This window comes from Arvicanthis niloticus, chromosome 2 (assembly GCF_011762505.2).
Source record: "Arvicanthis niloticus isolate mArvNil1 chromosome 2, mArvNil1.pat.X, whole genome shotgun sequence".
NCBI classification, from domain to species: domain Eukaryota; kingdom Metazoa; phylum Chordata; class Mammalia; order Rodentia; family Muridae; genus Arvicanthis; species Arvicanthis niloticus.
This window is the reverse complement of record NC_047659.1, coordinates 86,086,774-86,109,014: the sequence shown is the minus strand read 5'-3', so window position 1 is coordinate 86,109,014 and position 22,241 is coordinate 86,086,774. Positions and strand designations below refer to the sequence as shown.

General features: G+C 35.8%; 1 protein-coding gene across 1 annotated transcript in view; it reads left to right on the top strand.

Annotated features, from left to right (window-relative positions):
* The first annotated feature begins 13,028 nt into the window (after window positions 1–13,028).
* The window catches only part of Dph6 (diphthamine biosynthesis 6), a 114,121-nt gene continuing 104,908 nt past the window's right edge, over window positions 13,029–22,241 (top strand). The window contains exons 1-3 of the mRNA XM_034495326.2: window positions 13,029–13,161; window positions 16,126–16,220; window positions 19,021–19,214. Of these exons, the coding sequence (XP_034351217.1) occupies window positions 13,139–13,161; window positions 16,126–16,220; window positions 19,021–19,214 (312 nt within the window). The 5' untranslated portion in view covers window positions 13,029–13,138. The remainder of the gene's footprint in view (window positions 13,162–16,125; window positions 16,221–19,020; window positions 19,215–22,241) is intronic.

Genomic DNA, 22,241 nt, shown 5'->3' with positions numbered 1-22,241 from the left:
AACTTCGGACTAGATAAAAGTAAATAAAGATATCACTTTATCATTTGAATCATTTTAATTCTTCCACATATCATTGTAGGGAAGCAAAGCCTGTAGTGGGCGTTAGCTTTGAGGTCGATGTACAGCATTTCAGTATCTCAGACAGATGACAATGAACTATAAACTGTTATCCATCTCTAAGTTTTTGAGATAACTTGATCATAGTATAAATGAGACTTTAGTTATTAACTGAAAACAGATACAGTGGGGGAAATGATATCAATTATCTGAGATGCTAGATTGGTAAAAGATATCCTTAAAAGTCACAAAACTACTAAATGTTTTACTGAAGATGCAGGGTCCAGCATTCTTTAAATAGTATTCAGATCACCAATTAGAGCCCAAATGGGATTCACTTAGCCTTGTTAGGTTGAATTTGGGAAGGTGACAGCCTTGATGAGGACCTTAAAAGTCCTTTCCTTTTTACTATATGGAAGTTAAAAGAATGGGATAAATATACATGGAGTGATAGAAAATAATGTCATAGATATAGCTGAAGAAACAAAGTACAGAACAGTGAATATAGCCTGTTCCCCTGGAGCAGTGTAAAAGTAATATATGCAAACACATTCATAAGCTCACTATGGAGAGATACAGAAAAATGTGCAACATGAGGTGGGAAGAAAATAATTGTATTTTTTTGCTCTGAAATCTACATTGTCTAACACACACACACAGCCATTCCACTTTACTTTAAGTACTGTTTTCATACTGTTTCTTTCTTCATCTTTTTGCTTTTAATATGCCTGTGTTTTCATATTCAAAGTGAGTGTTTTGTAGATCAAATACAGGTGTGTATCTTTTTGTTCAGTCTATCTCCATTTTAGATCATTATATAATTTATACTCAATGACTGATATTGCTGGGTTTAATCAACAATGGTGTATTTTTCTATCACATATTTCTTCTGTCTGTTTTGAAATCTTTCATATTATTTCAAAAATGATTATTGTGTGATTGATTATTGACCATGAGTTTCTGTTTTATAGAGGTTTTTTTTTAAGTGTTTGCTTTAAGGCTTGCATGTGTCAAGTACACCAATAGAATTTATTCCTTGCCTCATTCACTAGGCATAAATATACTGATTTTACAAAGGAAAGAAAACACATTGAAATTCCAAAATAGTTTTACAGAATTAGAATTCAAACCTGTATTTGCCTAATTCCCAATTGTGCTTTGTAAGCTTAGATAAATATTGGAAAATCTTTCAGCCTTTGATACAATCAACTATCTCTGAAGGGGGGCAATATATGAAACAAAAGTTAAATGTAGTTTAAGTGATTGGATATACATATAGATATTATGGGTAGGTAAAATCATTAAATATAATAGGTTGCCAGAATTAGGGAACAAACTAAAAAATATGATACTTCATATCACCCTTTCTGAGAGAAAATATCAGAAAAATGATCAAAAGATTGAGACAGTGTTTTACACTCTGTTAATGATGATGTTATCAGATGCAAATTTCCTTTCAATGGTTTATAACTGATGAGCATCTGATTGAACTGAATCAATGCAGTGCTTGAAAATTGTCATTAAAGATAGATTGGGAAGCTTTATACTTTATAGATCCCCAATAATCTCCAAAACTCCTTCAAAAAACTCTCACACTTAAGTAAAAGTGAGCTGAATATAAGAATGCATTCTGGAACAGGTATCATTCCCTCCACTTCTAAAGCATCATCAATAAAGAAATCCTAGAACTCCCCTTGGTTGGGGCAAATAATTAGAGGGAAATGATGCTCTTCAAATTTGTGTAGGTATACTGGGCTCCTTCAAAGTCTAACATAATCTATGCATGTACTGAAAATAGAATTAATGAAGTTGTACTCTTGATTAGACAATTGATCCTGATTTTATCATCGTGAAATTATTATTTTGTTACTGTGATGTTAATAGCATTTTAATAAAAGTCTCTACTTTCAAACATACAGTTTAATGAATTTTGTCAATCCAAAAACATAGTACCACCACTACTATAAAAGTTCTTCATAAGGAAAGGTTTCTCAAAGACATTTGCCTTTGCACAGACCGACCTTGTCTTTTGACATCTCTATCTTGACCTTAAGCATGCTGTTCTGCTTTGTAACATGGTAATTTTGCCTTCTCTAAACGTTAAGTAAACATAATCATTTAAAGCAAATGCTGTATTTGATTGTATTTTTTAGCATAATTTTAAACTTCATGAATGTTGCTGTGCATAATATTGATATGTTTATGCATATAGTTACATAATTGTTTATTTAGTCCTCAAGTGATAGAAATTTCAACAATGATGCTATATCATTCACACATATGTTTTGCAAGGACAAGTGTGTTCATTTCTCTAGAATGAATATCTGTGAGAAGAATTACTGAGTTATAGAGAACAATGTGTTTACCCTATATATGGTGAGGTCATACTGTGTGTTAAAAAGACTGCATCATTTATGCATTTCTATTAATAATAGATCACAGTTTCTTCTGGTGAATATCCTTGCCGACAAGGCATTGCATTTCTCGTGGATGCACATACATATCCTTTTCATTCTAACTTATCCAGCAAAGGTTTGATGAAAGAAGAAGCTATACTTCCAATTTCAGCTTTTCTTATTGGCAAAAGAATGGACTGACTTACATAGTACATTCTGTTTTATTAATGAGTCTTCCATGAATATGGAAGGCCTTTGCAGTACTAGATTGGATTAAATCATAGCTTTGAAAAGTTCTGAAAATAACAGGATATACTACATATAGTGTGTCTTTATCATATCTATCTACCTTCCATTGCCAACCCATGGCATCCTTCCCAGTACCTAGCAATCCCAACTTACTTTAAGTTTCCACCTATGAGAGAGAACATATGGCAGTTGTCTTTCTCTTGGTAATTTTGCTTAACATGATGTTCACTAGTTCCTTTAATTTTACTGAAAGTGGCAGGATTTCATTTTTCTTTAGTGCCAAATATTCCACTATGTATATCTACCATATTTGCTTCAGCCACACATTTTAGGCTAATTATGTATTTTAGATATTGTGAACAATGTCACAACAAACATGAACATGCAGACATCTCTTTTGTATGTTGACTTCTTTTTCTTCACATATATGCCCAAGAGTAGGACAGCTGGGGCAGATTGTAATCCTATTTTTACTTTTCTGAAGAAGTTCCATAATTTTCATAGACATTTCACTAATTTGCATTCCCAGAAAGAGTGAATCTTTGCCTGTACCGATATCTTGACATGTGTTCCTTTTATTTCTTTCTAGGGGTTTCAAGTCTTACCTTAAAGTTTTGATCCATTTTCAGTTGATTTTTCCATGCAGTGAGAGATGGGTGAAGTTTAAATTATCTAGATAGAATATCCCAGAACCATTTATCAAGGGGGTTGTACTCTCTTCAATGAATGTTTTGGCCACCTTGATGAATCAGTTAGCTTTCAATGGGTAGGCTTTTTCCCCTGAGGTCTCTATTAAGTTTCATTTTCTTGGTGTCTGCTTTTATTCTACTGTGCTTGGACTGCTATGAATAAATAGCATGTCTTGAGATTATGTCAGATTCTTAAAGCTTGGGGTTTTTTTGGCTCAAATTTTTTAATTCATTTTAGTTATTTAGGAACATTTTTGGCTTCATATGAGTTTAAAGATTTCCGCCCTAGTTCTTTGTAGAATGTCATTGATACTTTGATGAGGATTTCTTTGAATTTATAGATCACTTTGGGCAATATGGTCACCTAAAAATATTCATATGTGCTTTTCTTTTATGTGTATGTTTGTCTGTATCTCCTTCAGGATAAACATACTAAACTGGGAAGGCAGTTCAGTGGTAGACTACTTGTCTTGAGTGTCCAAAGCCCTTGGCTCAATCCCTATAACGATAGCTATACAACAGATTTACACACAAACTGAAAGGGAAAGGATAGAAAATTATATTCTAAACAAGTAGAATCTAAAGAAGTATAAAAGTATCTATACTTTCTTATAAACAGAGTTGAAAATAAAGAAAAGATCAGGACAATTCATCAAAACAGATAAAATTATAAATCTAAACAAACACAAGAGTACACTTTCATTTAATAAAATAAACATTCTTGGGGCCAAATATAATAAAATTGGTGGAATTCAAAATCTTATTCTTGCCAATGGATAGACTAAGCACACATCAAGACCAATAAAATAAAATAAAACAAGATGACATCAAGAACTAAATATCAAGTGGGCCTTAGAGACATTCCTAAAACATTCTATCCAAGGGTGAAAGAAAAGATTTCTGTACTGAATATTACAAAATAAATTCAATCATTTATTAATGATCATTCAACTTGATTATGTGCAATAATCAAGTTGGTTTAGTTTCAGGCATGCAAGAATAGTTTGACATGTGCAAAATTACAAACACAATACATTGCACAAATAGAATGAAGGATAAGGATTATATCATCCTCTCTACAGAGATAGAAATATGTTAATTAACTTCACAAATCCAAAGCCAACAGCATGCTGAACAAGAAAAATAAAAGTATCTCTTCTAAGATGAAAAACAAGACAAAGTCATTTACTACTACTTTAAAAAACACATATATATTTACCTTCCTTAAACAATGGAACTAGATTGCTCCCTTTAGGAATCAAGCCCCCCTTAATGAAGTCTCCCTTTTACTCAAAAAAAAAAAAAAAAAAAAAAAAAAAAAAAAAAAAAAAAAAAAAAAAACAACGCAGGAACAGTATAGAAATTATGACTATGGGTTCATGTGCTAGACTGGCATTGTGTCGGCTCTGGCATGGCTGTGTAATGCAAAGTGTGGTACAGTTCCTGCCCATGGAGCATTGCCAAATCATTGATCCCTATGATCCCCACATGACTGGCGCTGGCCTGAAGCTGATCTGCTGTCTCTTCTATTTTACTTTCAATCTTTCTTTCTGGGGAATACATTTCCCCTATTTCTCAGAGCTAACTATGCCATAATCAACAGATGCGGTTCTTTGGATTGAGGAGTGGAAGTGGACATGAGGCTGTGGAGGTCAATAAGCAGTCCTTCCACTTGGCCTTTAGGGCCACAAAAAAGGAGATAGAAAATATAACCACAGAGGCCATAAAAGCCTACATGGTCCTTTGTAGAAATTGTTCACTATGAGACTTGGCCTTGAACTTGGAAATACTAGGAAATACATGTACTCTCTGATAGAATGAGTGCTACATTAAATAGCTAAGATGAACTTGGGGATATCAAGGATAGACAGTTAAAGTGGTCTCAAGAAGAAAAGGTATGGCTAGGGAAGGAAGGAATCTATAAAGTACAAACAAATGATAGATGGGTTTATTTTATAGGAGAAAGGCTTATATATGATCTAGAAATAATACTGGAAGGAAAAAAGAATGAGAGGGGAGTAAGGCAAAAGCACAAGAAGGGAAAGAGCAAAAGAATGAGAAGGGAGAAGGAAGAAAGGAGGAGGAATGATGAGAATCCTCCGGTAAGGAGAGAGCACTTGAACTGACAGCTTGCATCCACTACTGCCTGAGCCACTATTGAATCAGTGCTGTCCCCATTCTTGCCTTGTTCAGGATCCTCCCCACACGGAAGCTGGACTTTGGAAGTATTGGGTATAAACACCATAAGGTAAAATATCATTCCCCAGTGAAGTTTTTGAGAAATTTCCCTATTTATCATCTTATACCTATGAATATTGGTTATGCATGTGAATAAGGTGAGATAAGCTCAGACGCTATTCAAACTCAACATTTTCACGTGTCATCCTGGTGGTAATAATCTTTCTTCAACTTCTAGGTAAAGGATTTCCTTAAGTATCTTTTGTAGAAGTTATATGGTGGTCATGGATTTCCTTTCTTTTTTTCTTTTTTTCTTATATTTTGTAAGATTCTCTTTCCTCCTTCCATCCCTCTGTCCCTCTCTCCATCCCTCCGCGTGTGTGTGTGTGTGTGTGTGAGAGAGAGAGAGAGAGAGAGAGAGAGAGAGACAGAGAGACAGAGAGAGAGAGAGAGAGAGAATTTGTGTGTGTGCGTGTGTGCGTGCATGTGAGCATATACTTCAATTCCAAATAATCACCTTGTTAGGTATACTGATAATGATTTTCGGATTTATTTTTTTATGATTTAAAATACATCCTTTCATGCTATGCTAAGCCTATAGATTTTCTTCTAAAATATATATTCATCTAATAAGCTTTGCCTTAAAGTTAACTTAGTATGTTTTTCTAGATGGAAGTATTCTTTCTTCTTTTAAGAATTTGATTATAGATGGTCAGATATTTTCTGCTTATGTCAATCATAAATTATAAAGTCATGGGCATCTATTTCTTTCCCATGATCAAGAATATGTCTTTAATCTTAATTTATCCCCCTTCATATATGCCAGTGATGAAGGAGTTTGATTCTTTAGTGATCATTTAATCATTTAAATATTATTGTTATATTTTCCTCTTTTCTTCATATTGTAACATAATATCAAAAGATATGGCCTATACCCTCCTTTATTCCCTTTGATCCAGTATAATGGTGAGGCTTTCAAATGTGCCATCTCATCTGATATACAAAGTCTTTCAGTTCTAAGAATTCTGATCAGCTCTTTAAAAAATGTCTTTGCTGAACTTTTAATCCATATCCCAATTTCATTTTTTTATTTCTTTTGGATCTTGTGGAGTTGTTTGGAAAAAAAATCTTTCTTTTGAGTTCCCTGTCAGTTATGCAAACCACTTTGATAGCTTTGAAATCTGTTACTGGAGTTCTGGTCTGTAGGAAGTGTTACATTATTTTTAATGTTCTTGTGTTCTTACATTGGGAATTGCATGTATGACATAATGGACATGTCTAAAACTTTTATGGGATAACATTCTTAGGAAGCAGCTTTCTCTTAAAGACATGCCAGGTTATGTTAGCTTATTCATGGCTTTTGGCTGTAATATAATCTCCCCATGCTTCTTTGACGCTGATTCCAGGAGGTACAGGGCTGAATATAGTACATACTGTATAAAATAAGAAGGATCCATTGTCTCTGTGGGTCACACAAGGGTGGATCTTCTGTATCATGGCTAATCTTCATTGTCAACAGGATTATATCTAGAATCAACCAGGAAACAAGCCTCTGTGTGCACCTATGAAGAATGTCCTTGCTCTGGTTAACTGGTGTGAGAAGGCCTCTATGAAATATGAGTGGTACCTTCCAGTGGCAACCCAAATATGAGGCAGTCCAAAGGGAAAGCTCTTAACTTTTTCCTGCTTGCTTTTACTTTTCGCTGGCAATTTCATGTACTGTTGCTGTCTGTGCTGCTGCTGTCTCCAACCTTCACTGACATCAGAACTCAGCTGCTCCTTTGGCTTCTCAGTATGGGCCAATGACCAGGAGTTCCCTAGGAATTCTCTAGGTTTTCATTGTCAGAATGGAATTTGTGTAGGATCCAGCTTGGTGGACTTTGTAGGTATAGGCTCTTATGATCTCCCCTGTAAAGACAGCCACTGTTGGCCTACTCAGACCATGTCATGTATACCAATCTAATAACCCCCATTTTAATATATATCCACTCTGCTGGTTCCATTATTCTAGAGAACTCTAATACAATGATATTCAATCCTAAATCTAGATTAAGAAAGGATGCGGTAGCCAAAACAATGCATGGCCCTCTGGTGAAGATATTAATCCTTTGGGTACAAGTATTCTCATATTCTGAAGGGTCCAAAATTTATAAATATTCAACTAAGTGTTATACAGCAAAGTAAGGCTTATACAGCAAAGATTCTAAAACCAGTAATGTCTTTTCAAAAGTAAGTACTCATGAAACATCATTCTGATGACTTCCTGTCTAATATTTTAGGGAAGACACATTTAGCTCTTTTCTGGGATGCTATGGAGTTACTACCTGTAGTGTTTCTTGATTTGATTATCTAAGTCTTTATCAATCAGTACATCAGTGAGATATACTGCCAAGGAAGCAGAATTCAGTGACAGCTTGTAAGCTTTTATTACAGGCAACAGTGTTTGGCTGTGGAGAGTTTCCTTAAGTAAACTGGCAAAGGACTGAGGTTTTTTGAGACAAGTTTTCTGTTCACCTGTTTTGTTGGCCCTATGAGCTAAGCAGTATTCATTTGTATGTAATGGTTTTAGACTATAGAACATGAGCAGGCAATGTGCTTGAAAAGTGGATCTTGGGGAAAACAATTCACTGAATTACAAAATAAAAATTGCTATACTGAAAGGAAACCTTTAAACTTGTTGACATTTACTGGGTTGAAGTTATCTTTATGACATCTGTGTAGAAAACTATGTATATAGGGTTTTTACTAAATCAAGTGTTCTTAAAATCTGAGCAAATTATGTATCGGCAAATGGATAGTAGTTAAAAATAAGCTTTTTCCTATTAACTTGTGAGAGTTTTAAAAAAACACTTTGCCAGGATCCACTATTAGTATGTTAGTTTGATCAACATTAGTACATGTGTTTGGAAGTAAACTAAAGCATTTCCTTGAAAATACTGTTGTTTTTAAGTTAGACATTCACAAATTTAGGCTGGCCCTCCTTCAAATACTATTCTTGGTTTGAATAAACTCTTCTCTGTATGTTTCTTGCTGGAGCAGAGCACAATGTGAGAGTCTAAATTTCCTGCTCATTCTCATGTGGTTTGGAGTCATTCTGCTTCATTGTGGCAGGCATGGAGGAGATTAAATTATAACTCAGAGCTATTTCCAACAACATTAGTTATTAAAACCACAGGTAAAAGGCACCAGATGATGATCCTTAGATTCCTCACAGAGTTCATTGAGGCCATACTTTCAAGCTTCTCTTACCCTTTGCATGGGCACAATAAATATCCTAAAACTTGGTGTCCTGTCTGTGTCACTCCACGTGTTATCATTGGCAGAATTCCATTGTAGACATGGAATTCCACTGAGAAGAGTGTCCACAAAGAAACTTTTCCCAGAAAAGGAAATACAGAATTGGGCCAGGTGCACAGTATCTAAGTGGTGTATATCGTGTTATTTAAATGAAGCTAGCCAATCAAAGTCATATGTAAATCAGTAGCTCAGAAGAGATTCGGCAAGGGTGGGTGGTCATACCTCAGGATATAGGTATAAATGACACATATTAGGAGGAAAACACGGATCTGAGAGTGAAAGGCTGAAAGTTACAGTGGCCAAGGACCTACTAAGGAAACCTCTTCTTTGCCTCTCACAAATTTTATCAAAATATTTCTAGGTCTTGGTTTTCAAAGAGGGCTGACCAAGCATTCATTGAACTTCAGAATACAGAGTTACTTTAAGTACTCTGCGTGCATGGACCTTCAAGCTGGAGTAATTGGTTATGAGGAGGAGTAAGGATTCTCAATACACCAGGGATAAAGTCACCCAATTTGGAACCAGATGATCCACTGATGCCCTTTTTCAATTGAGCCTGTGAAATGACACATGTAGCAGACCAAGACTGAAAAGAATCTATCGCACAATGGCTGAGACCCATTAGGAATGGCGGTTATACCAATTAGAACAATAGGCTTAAGTGATTGCTGAGGTTGAGGGGAATGCAGAGTGGATAGAAACTGATGTACCACATGGACAGGTGAGGATTGAGAGGAACTGCAATAACAAATGCTGCCACTACTCCAAATAACCTTCATTTTCCCAGGTCAGTCTTAGATAGAAGGGATTACAGACATCATGGAGCAGCTAGATGACCACCATATTTAGCAACTGTTTTAGATTCTTAATGCTTTTAGATTCACTACCAAGGCCACACCAGGCCAGACTTTTCCTGTACTGTTCTCAGATAGAGTGAGTACAAATGAGATATAAGAACTATGCCATTGGAAACTCAATTTCAGTTTTCAATGGACAACTTTGGTTTAGGGTAAAGGTTTGGCTTAGGGGGAGAGAGAGAGAGAGAGAGAGAGAGAGAGAGAGAGAGAGAGAGAGGAGAGAGAGAGGAGAGAGAGAGGAGAGGGGAGGAGAGGGGAGAGGGGAGAGGGGAGAGGGGAGAGGGGAGAGGGGAGAGGGGAGAGGGGAGAGGGGGGTGGGGAGGGGGAGGGGGGAGGGGAGAGGGGAGGAGAGGGGAGGGGAGGGGAGAGGGGAGAGGGGAGAGGGGAGAGGGGAGAGGGGAGGGGAGAGGGGAGAGGGGAGAGGGGAGAGGGGAGAGGGGAGAGGGGAGAGGGGAGAGGGGAGAGGGGAGAGGGGAGAGGGGAGAGGGGAGAGGGGAGAGGGGAGGGGGAGGGGGAGGGGAGGGGAGAGGGGAGGGGAGAGGGGAGAGGGGAGAGGGGAGAGGAGAGAGGGGCGAGGGGAGAGGGGAGAGGGGAGAGAGAGGAGAGGGGAGAGGGGAGAGAGAGGAGAGGGGAGAGGGGAGAGAGAGGAGAGGGGAGAGGGGAGAGAGAGGAGAGAGAGAAGAGAGAAGAGAGAGAAGAGAGAGAAGAGAGAAGAGAGAAGAGAGAAGAGAGAAGAGAGAAGAGAGAAGAGAGAAGAGAGAAGAGAGAAGACATTTGAGATTGTTATACTAGGTCATCCAGAAAATTCCGTGAGTTGAAAGAACTTTGGTTGAAAGTTTTGAGAATATTTTCCCCAAGGGGTGAAATACACAATACCAAGGATAATATAAGGATTGCAGGGAGAAGCCAGAAAACCCTCTGAAAACTGGTTGACCTTGGTAAACAGCCTCAGCATCTTATTCCCTCACTTATAGAGAAGCCTCAGTATATATACACTATAATAAATATGTTGGATGAGGCTATCCTAGCTCAAGGCTAAAGACAGAGAAACAAAACATAATTGTTAATATGCAGCTTTAGGGAGAACAAGTTATTTTCTCACCCCTTCTTGAAAAGTAGTAAGGAAAAATAATTTTAAATGGTAGAAAATTTAAAAATGAGTCTTTGAGGCACTTGATATTTATTTTATCAAAATAGTCAACATGTTAATTACTGATAATTCACACAACTTTCTAAAATTAGTGATAAACAGTCAGACTAACCTTCCTGGTATTGCTATTATTTTTAGTGGCTTTTCCTGACCCTAGATAACTGGGGATCATCCTGACTATCCAATTTGTTTTCTTCTCTGACCAATATAACCTCTCCACTGGTAACGCTAACCTCTTCATATCTTTGTTTGAAGATGTATCTGTTTCTCCTGTCCTTAACTTCAAGTTCTACCCTATTCTAACTACCCTTCAGTTCAATGGACTCAACTCCCAGTGATCTTGCCATATGTATTACATAAATTGTTACTTTCAAATTTTAATATGTTCTACTATGAATGTTTAATATGAATGTTTTATCTCTAACCAGACACCAACATCTCAAATACTTAATTGATTTGGTAAATAATTATAATTTCAGGATTTTAATGCACATGGTTATAATACTGATACTAATAGCAAATTATCAATGCCATGGTGACCCATATTTAGAGCCAATGAAAGCGTTTGTAGTGTGGCAAAACTGTTTGCTTATGTGTATCTGACACAATGTGAGGTGTCTTACACATACTAACTTTAGTTCATGACATTGTTATCATTTCTCATGGTTTTCTTTAGTAACCCACATCTGTCTATTTGATTATATTGGTTGTTTTTTTTTAAATAGTATTCTTTTCATAATTCTCCAAACCCATCATTTTGTTTTTAGATTACATAATCTCTCCTAGAACATTAAAATAGATTTCTTGCCTAATAGATATGTTCTCAACACTGCAGAGTTATAAAAACCTGTAGTCCTTATAAAACCTTCAACCAACCATGCCTGTGCTATAACATCTGAAATGGGCTACAACACCTTGTAAGATCTTTCCTCTCCACCACTCAGACCTCATCTTCCATCACTCATTCTGGTTACTCTTTTTCAGTTACAGTAATCTGCCCTGTTCTTTTGTCATCAAATTACAGTAATCTGTCCTGTTCTTTTGTCATCAAACTTGGGGTTCACAACCTGTGCCCAATTCATGTCCTGCCAGCAATCTTTAATTAAAATCCAATTTAAAGACCCAGCTAAAAAGCAGAAATCAGAAAGGGAGATTTAGTCGACCTGAATAAATTAGGAAGATGGATTTTGAAAGTTCACTGAATATATATATAAAGTTCTCTTTGAATATATATGTATTTATATGTATATTTATGTATTATATATGTATATTTGTATATGTATACATATATGTATATGTGTATATGCACACATAATATATTGAAAATTTTATATATCTGAATATATAATATATTCAAAGATATATATGCTAAAGGCAGCTTAACTCACCAATAAAGCCTATCTGAACACTCTATTTCTGCATTTTTTTCTAACTGTGATAATTCCCCATGGGGGAGTATAGTTTTCCACTTTTTAACATACAATTGTCTTTTAAACTGTGTAGCGTCTCACCTGCTTTCTTCCTATACCCCTACACAAACTTCCTGTTCATGAATGTAGGTAGGCATGGTGGTGTATATAGTATGCCAGTTGATCCCAGGAGCTCCAAACAGTGCTTAGTACATTTAAATAACTGAGTAAATACTGGCAAATGTATTTTAAATTATTTTCTTTCTGCTTTCTGGAGTGTAGTTTTTCGGTTTCTGTACTGGAAAAATGCTTAAAAAACAGTACAGGAGGCAGAGGTCATGTAGCCTCACTGATTCAATGTGGAAAAATGCAAACCTCAAAGTTAAAAGTGTTTGGGTGTTAACGATTTTCTTTCGGGAGGGGGGTGTAATATTTTCTTGGAGTTGACGAAGAAAGGAGAGAGGCTAAATTCCCCTTTCAGGGCAGTGTTTCAAATCCTGGAACTTATGAACTTGAATTTACTACCCAGACAATCCCAGCACCCTCAAGCGGCTTAACAAGGACCATGCCCTTCCCCTGGGAAGCTTCACTGCCCTTACTAAGGTGGTTAGGCTATGCCTAAATTGTTTTCGTTTTAATAATCCTGAGCCGTATATCCATATAACAGGAAATAGGTGTTAAGACTGACTATCCTCTACACCCGGGTGTTCAACAAAGTGCTGAGAGGGCATTAGGCATGGTCGCAGGCAGGCAGCGCAGCAGACACCTGCTTGAGGACCGCGCGTGTAGGTCCAGCCACCACAAGGTTCGGGGCCTGGCGTCTGTGGTTACCGCACGCACCCGCACTGAGCACAGAATGAGGGTCGCGGCCCTGATCAGGTAATGAGGAGCAGGGCCACCTCTTTACTCCCAGGCAAGGCTATATCCTGACGCAGCGACTGTAGGAACGTCCGGAGCCACTTCTTGGGGCGCCGGGTTGGCGGGTTGGTGCCCGGGCCGCCGGAAGAGGCGGGGCGATCTGCTGCTCGGGTCCACTGTCCCTGGTGCGCGCCTCCACACTGGCGTCTTGGCAAAGCTAAACAGCATCTAACACACGGGTATTCCTCCGCCGTGGTCGCACGGTCGGTCACCACGCCTGTTGGACTTTTATTCGCCCTGAACCTTGAGTGCCGCTGTTAACTTCACTTACTTGTTTGCAGTTTTTGTCCTCTATAGTTCCCTTCAGTCATACAGATCATTCCTAGTCTATCCCTGACTTGATCCCTCCTAGGAATGAGGAATGCAAACTCACTCCCTAGTTTGTAGCGATGTCCATAGGGCCCCTAGATGGTTTGAGATTGCTTTGCTCATTTGTGTTAAACACCTCCATTGGAACTCCGGCTACTGACAGATGTATTCCCTTTTGAGTTGGAACTGTGCCAGGTTAAGATGACAATATGCTAGGTGTATGCTAGATGATTTGGATTGAAGTTGCTTTGGATACAAGAATTTGCCGTACTGACCTTGGGCAACCCAAGCCATATTCCAAAAGTAGTTTGAAATCTATTGTAACTTACTTAGAAGTCCACATACTGTAGCTGATAAGCAGAGCTATCCCTGATTTCATGCCTGAAAGTAATAAGGGACAGCAATAATAGTTTAAATCCTGTAAACATACTGTTAATTGAGATTTAGACTTCAGAAAAGCGTGTGTTCCACTACATTGCTACAGTCTCTTTTTGTTAGCCCAGTGAAGCATACATAAACATGTTTTGTTAATGCCCTAGGTAACCTGACGCTAGTTGACAGTATTTTATTAAACTCTAGGTAAGCCATATTTCAGTTTCTCTGTAGTGACAGGAAAATGCCAGGTCTGTTGATTCTGTGGCATTTTAAGGAAATGAAAAGCCACCATAATTCAATAAATTTTATGCATAAAGGGAATAATGGAGTTTTAACTATCATGATTATTTGGTGAAGAGAGAGAGAAAATGAAAAGTAGGCCAGGAAGGTAGTGATGAGATTTAGTTTACCAAAACTCAGCAGTGGAGTAAAACATGTGAAACTAGAGAGGAGAAAGGATCAATGGGAGGTGTTCCTCAAAATACTCAGTGGGTAGGAATAAAGAGGTGCTGTGTGGGAAATGTCACAGTTTCTAAGAACTGTATATTAGGAAATAAGAATGCACAGAACAAATACACATACTTAGGTGTACTGTGTAGAACATGGCTCTATATTTAAGCTTCAGTATGATAAATCTGTGTGCATTTGTACACATATGCATGTATTTGAATTTGTATGTACAATTGATAGGATATGAGTGTATTTCCAGGACAGAATGAAACACATTCTTATATATCATTAAGTCAAAGGCTAAAGTACCTCAAAAATTACACTGTTGAATAAAAGCTTGAAGATTATTTAAGCAAGCTATTTTAAATTTATACTGAAGCATATAACCCCAAATATATTGTGATTACATTGTCTGCTTTTGGAGCTCTCTGCGTTAACTGGGCTGCCTTGTCTAGTCTCAAAGAAGAAGATGCACCTAATTTTATTGAAACTTGATAAGCCAAGGCTGGTTGATATCCATAGGAGGCCTCCCCATTTCTGAAAAGAAGGGGTGGAGTGGTGGGTTGGGAGGGTATCAGAGAGAGGGACTCAGACGAGAGGAGGGAGGGGAATCTGACATCAGGAGGTAAAGTAAATCAATAATTATAATAATGATAATTAATAATAAAAGATTCTTTGCTCTTGAATGCTTTTTGTTCTTTCAGTACTCTGTGTTCTATAGAACATAGCTTGGGAAATACTTTGAAACCATATTTAAAGAGTTGATATATTTTAAATCATAAGGATAAGAGGTAATTATGAATGTTCACCCTAGAATCTTTAATATATTATAAAACATTGTTTGTTTGTTTGTGTGTTTTTGGAGGGAAACATAGTAATAGGATCCAAAAGAGAAAGTTATGAAGACCTACTTAGGCACATATCTGAAAAGAGGAGTCCTGGGCTTTATAGTATACGTCTTTGCCCTTTCCATTCTCTTTCTCGTAAGGAATTCTGCAGTGTAGTTGTCTAGGCAGCAATGGCTGAAGTACTGAGTATACCAAGGCTTGACTATTGATGTTTATCAGCATTTGGATTTTTATTGTATAGAATTTAGAGTCAAGTATATGACAGTCTATTATACAGTTTGGACTCAGATTTTTATATCTGAATATTAACCTTTAATGGATATTGGTAGCTAACAGGTTTCATGTAGTTAGAACAGTTTCAGAAATGTTTTACGTTATATTATGCATGTATATCTGCACACCACTTACTTGCTTATGGAATCCATAAGAAGATATTGGATCCCCTGGAAGTGGTTGTAAGTTGCCATGTGAGTGCTTGGGACCGAAGACTGGTCCTCAGAAGAACAGACAGTGATCTTACCTACTGAAACATCTCTGTAGCCCCTAGTTGTTTTTTTTTTTTTTTTCTTAAAGACTTTTATCTAAGGAATATATGAAATGTGTGTTTAGGATATCATTCTGAATAACTAAGTATGTGCACACCACTTTTACCTTATATAAAACCACTGTTAACATTATATACTTCATTTAGAACTTCTGTATTATAAATGCATGTAATTTCATAAATTCCTAGAAGTAGCAACCTTAGACATTCAGATTCATATGCTCAGTGTTCTCCCATTTAAAAATGTGTGTCTTCCTGCACTGTAATTATGAAATATTCCCTGATGGATTCTGAAAAGCAGAGTAAGATTGTGTTTGATTTTGATGTCCAGTAGTTCTGTGTGTAATGGTGATCAGCGGCCTGACATTCATCCCTTTTCTCCCCTGACTTGTTTTACAGTGGTGGGAAGGACAGCTGTTACAACATGATGCAGTGCATTGCTGAGGGACATCAGATTGTTGCCTTAGCAAACCTAAGACCAGATGAAAACCAAGGTACATGTATGACTTTTTTTTTTTTTTTTTTTTTTTGATCATTCTCTGAATAGTTGCGACTCAACTTCATTATTTCAGGTTGGTAAGAAACAGTCTGCTTCGTTGGTTCTTGGTTTACAGTATATGAATGTCACTATTAAAATATATATATCCTTAGCTCTCTTAGATGTAGTGAAGCATGCAAGGCTTCTGCCGTCTTATGGATTATGAGCCTCTTGAGAAGAGATGTAGTACTTTAGACTTTACTGTGGGTGCTTCTCAGCTCTTTAAGCTCTGAACCTGTGGTAGGTGGAGAGCTTTACTGACAGACCATGAGTACTGAACTCATTTGAGTTAGCCAGTGTACTTCTGTTGGATAAGTTAACAATTCTGAAAGTGATGTGGAAAGATGGAAATTGGGAGTATTTAATAGGAAGAAAGGCAATGGGCTTAAAAAAAAAACATGGGGTTAAATTTATACTTTAGGATTTTATGCTGGGCTCTGGTGATGATGAGCTAGGGTTTAGAAGTCAGAGTTTTCTAAGAAGGACTCTAGTCCTAACTTGAAATACGTAGGACTACTGCTGCTTTTAATGTAAAGGAGCACAGTTACAGATTGTGCTGTAATGGTGAGACCCCGTCCATCCCTTATATCAAGTTGGGCAAGTGAGTTGTCATCTGCCTTGAGAATTCTCAGTACTGAAAATGAAACAAAATAAACAAACTAACAAAAAACTTATGTTCTCAGGATATGTAATGCATATGTAAAGTTATTTTCCTCTCTTGAGTCCAGCTTTCAATTTCAGTATTAGTTTATTATGACAATATCATTATTATATAATCTCCAATGTATTCATTTTGCTGGCAGAACAGTGAAATAAAAAGCAAGTACATCTTTTAAATTATGCTTATTAATAGAATGAGAGCATTTATTAAAATATTATTAGTGTGAAAAATTCAATAGTAAATGCAACTAGAATATTATGAATGAAAAATCTAGGACTATCATCTGACACTGTGTAATTGGTGTAGAAGACAATAGATTATGTGGATCAGTAGATGGACAGGGCTGGTTAATAGTGATTTAAAGTCTGCAGGATGTTGGAACTGTAGAATGAGTTACTGAATGATTTTTTCCCCCTTTAAATGCACTGAAAGGAACCTCACTGAGGAATGCATGGCTCCATTGACGAGCAAGGCTGAGTATAATGTATTCACAGCAAATCATGATTTTCACAATATGGGTTTTCAGTAGGTACTCTGGGAAAGAATTTATTCCCATCAATGAGATAATGTACAGTTGTCATAAACTGTACAGAACCATCCCTTTAAGTCTGTAGTAGGAGCTTTGTGGTATGTTAATTGAAGTGCTTTAGGCAACAGTGGAGCCTTTTGGTTTTGTTTGCTCTTACACCAGTTGCTGCTGTGTAGCTTCCACTAATGAAGTTATATTGTGGTAAGGACTCCATGGAGCCCTAATGAAAATATATCAGGTTTTAAAGCCATTATACTGTTTCGTAGTTGTATTAATTTCAGGATGTTTCTCGCTATGAAGCTCAAGTTTCTTTAAATAAATTTATTTGACCAATATCTTTTAGTGAAAGTACATTAAATACTCACTTTAACTTGGTAGGAAGGAAGAGTGAAAAGTTTTTAGGGTGGTTTAACTAAATATCTGTTTCATATTGGCATAAGGAGTCGACTTACAATAATGATGGGAGTATTGTTTGATAGAAAACCAGGCAGTTGTGGGGGTCAGAAATGTGATGAGCCCAAATGAGGTGGCATATGATGATGTCACTGATTGTTGAAAGACATTTACACTGTTATTTATTCCCTTTGATTAAATGTTTCCACATTTGAAAACATACATTTTATAGTCTGTTATTTTGTAACTTAACATACTGTCAACAGGCTCAATGGCACTAAATAGTAGTCTCCTTATAATTTGTCCTACATCTTCTCTGTATGAAATGTAAGTGGACTAAAGATCATTTAGAGAGGTAATTCCTATCTGTCCTTATTGGAGGAACTGAAAGCACATAAGTCTGAAAAATTTCAACAGAATCATCTACTTAAAATTATTTATGTATATACTTTTAAAACTTATTTGACACATGATCTTTTACTCCCTCTTTTAAATATTAATATCTTATAGAATTTGTATTCTGGAGAGCACACTGTAAAATGCATGCTATTTTATTATATGACTGTAATATAGTTCTTTTTTTTTAACAAATAATTCTGTAATGAATGCTTTACCTATAATAATATGTGTGGAATCTTGAGGTAACTGATGATTGTATCATTTATTAGATTCAGTTATCATGTTTTCAAACGTATTTGTAACTGTTCTAACAAATATTGAAGTTATATATATATATATATATGCTTTGTTGATGTATTGATTATAAAACATACCAATTACATCTAATTTTTTCTGGCAAATGCTTATCACTTACTAAGAAAATATTTAAGAAAATTTTTTATTAAAAGTCTATATGATTTTGAATAACCTAAATGATATGTAATACAATTTCTAACTGAATAAACTAAATTGTATGGGATATATTATACTTATTTTTAAATGTTGTATATAATTTTAAAAATATAAATATATTGATAATTAGAAACAGATTATTAGAACTGAAGTAAATTTATCCATGGTGAAATGTGTAATGCTTATATATTATTTCACTTACAAAAGCAGGAGGATATGGTTAAATTCTTAAGCTTGGTGTTAACTATTCTTCAAGTAGTAAAAGCTACTTCTGTTTGTTTTACTCTGTCTTAATAATTATTTTTCCTTTAACTGTTACAGTGGAGTCAGATGAACTGGATAGCTACATGTATCAGACAGTGGGTCACCATGCCATTGACTTGTATGCTGAAGCAATGGCTCTGCCCCTGTACCGCAGAACCATCAGAGGAAAGAGCCTGGAAACAGGGAGAATGTATACCAAATGTGAAGGTGATGAGGTGGAAGATCTCTATGAACTATTGAAACTCGTTAAGGTATGCAGAATTATCCTTTTTGAACTTTGTAATTTTCACTTATTGAGTTATTAATATTAAATAACTTGAAAATTTTCATAGCACAACTATTCTTTGAGAAAATATTTTATCTTTTGGGTGGAAGTAACAAAAGATTTCTTAATATGTCTTTATATTAGACTACAGAAAAGTAAGACATTGGGTATAGATTTATGTCTAGGCCTGTCACATGCTTTTCTTCATTTTTTTTTAATTTTATATGTATGTGCTTCACCTGCATGTATGTATGTACACCATATGCATATCTGGTACCTACAAAAAAAGGAATTAGATTCCCTTAAATTAGAGTTGTAGATGGTTTAAACTACCATGTGAGTGCTAGGTACCAGTGCTCTTGACTGCTTACTCCCCTTATCAAGTAATAGTTCTTCATTTTCAGGATAGTGGAAACAATAGCATTTGATAGTTTTTCATCAGCATATTTTGTTTTGAATTACTACTAAACAAATTGATGCACCCTGTTTCCTTACTACATTACACTTTCTCGTGTAAGAGTAAGACAAGGACCAGACTAACAGCCTGGCTGATATTGAAGAGTACTGTGAGAAGGAATGAAGTTTTGCCAAGTTGATAATGCCTGATAGCAGGAGGGAATGTATTCATGTGATAGTCAGGGATGGTCATGTGATAGTCATGTGATGGTCATATGGTTAAGGTTAGGCAGACTGGAGACCAGTCTTATGAATCAAATATGCTACTGTATGTATTCTTTTGTTGTTCATCATTCATTCATGAGTAATTTCAGCACATAAAATCACAGAGAGAAATGTGGGCTCATCTCTCTAGTAGATACTACACTCAGGAAGTGTTAGCAGAAATGATACTGAATAATCATTCTTGCCTTCTCATTAATAATCAACTGCTTGAGGACAGTTTGATATCCTCTAAATATAAGTGTTTATTCAACAGCTATACATAGTTCATATAACACATATCAATGATGATCTTAAGTCTAGTTGTGCTCCAACTTTTAATATTTTTACAGAAGAGAAAGTTTCATTTTTTCCTGTACTATTGTATCTCCTTACTCTTTAGAGAGTTTTGTAATGAACATTTCTTTCTTTCTTTCTTTCTTTTTTTTTTTTTTTTTTTTTTGGTTTTTCGAGACAGGGTTTCTCTGTGTAGCCCTGGCTGTCCTGGAACTCACTCTATAGACCAGGCTGGCCTCGAACTCAGAAATCCGCCTGCCTCTGCCTCCCAAGTGCTAGAATTAAAGGCGTGTGCCACCACCGCCTGGCTGTAATAAACATTTCATAATCTCAAATAATTGATGTTAGTCAGAATTTTATACTGATTAATAACTTAGATTAAGTAAAATACTAGATACTAAGTATGCTTAAAGCTGCTTAATTAAAACAGTTTCTATTTTGCATGTCAGAACATTTTTATCTTAAAAAGAAGCACAGAGAACTATTGTTTTGTAATGTGCTTTTTAGTTAGATAGCATAAGAAGTGGATACTTTGCAGATTCCGTTTTGTGGAAGCTGCATGTTCATTGTAAGTATTGGGATTACTAAGCTAGGGGAAGAAGAAGACTTGATCCCAGTGACTCCACAGAACGCTGCAGTTAACATTGTTCACTTGGAGATGTAGAAACTGAATACAGGACTTGTATTTTCACATTTATTTTTCAAAATACATTGAAACTGAATATTAACATTTCAGTATAGATCAATATTACAAAATGGTAGAACTTGCACTAAAAATAATTGGGTTGCTTAAAAATCACAAATGTGGTAACTTTGGAGAAATCCTGTGATAATAACATCCATCCAGGAAAGGGAATGATAATAAATTACTAATCAGTTTAATTAAAAGTGAGCAGATTAGTAGTAATTAAGAGAAATCCCCTTTCTCTCCATGCTGTCTTTGGAGAAATGGATGCTTTGCCATTATCTTCATAGTAACCGTCAATTATGACATAAATTAATGCTAATGTTAAATCTTGACAAGTTCTGCTTTGGAATTTCATACATGATAATTATAACTATAGTTGAAAGAGATGTTATCAAGTTGTCTGGGACTAAATAGTTCCTTCTTTTCCTGTGTAAAAATATTAATTTTACTATAGGATATTTTAAAGACATCAATATCAGAAATATATTACTTTTATGAAAGAAATTGTATAGATAGGCTTTTAGAGTTAAATTCATTTGTAAAACTATGGTGCAAAAATTCCAGTAGAGGCCTCATATATTCTAATGAATAACTGAGTAATTATGAAAAAAAACTAACGTAGAAAGGCTATAATTTCCAAGTTTGTTTCAACTTGCTGTAAGACTAAGAAACATATTTTAATCTTTTGAGTATTAATGAAGTAGTGGAAGCCTCTGGAGTTTGTTTTCATTGTTTTTCCTAACAGGCTATACTTTTTTAAGTTTTATATCTGCCTTTTGTTTTTATAGATATTTTGTCTAGGGTGTACTTTATTTTGCATATAACTTATTTGTCTCCATAAGAAAGTCTTAGAATTATAAACCTCAGGAAGTTTAGAGTTACAAGTTTTCTGTTTTGTTGAAGTCAGGAAAACTAACAGGAATGTAGTGATCCATCCTATCTCTTCAGTTGCTAGGTAACTGGATCTGAAATACATATCTGAAGCTGTTTGTAACATATTTGGTTTTATGTCTTGTCTTTTGTCCTCTAGTATTAAAATGTAACTTTAACTCTTTTCCAGTTTAATATGGTATAGCCTATCTTTTCTAAAATGATTTACAAATCATATGTAAGTTTTTGTTTAAAGCGTAAACAATATAATAGTTATTAAAGGATACAAGTTAGCACCATTTTTTATAGAGTCATATTTAAGGATCAATATATTTTTCTCTTTCTCTATTGAGTGGTGCTGTCTTCTCTCTACATCTGTGCTTTCTGCCCACTCTCCCCATTTCAATGGAACCTTTCTTTTTAGAAATTTTCTAATGGTGAATCCTTTCAAATTCTTACACTTTGAAATGTTTCTATTTTGCTCCACATATTTTACTGAAC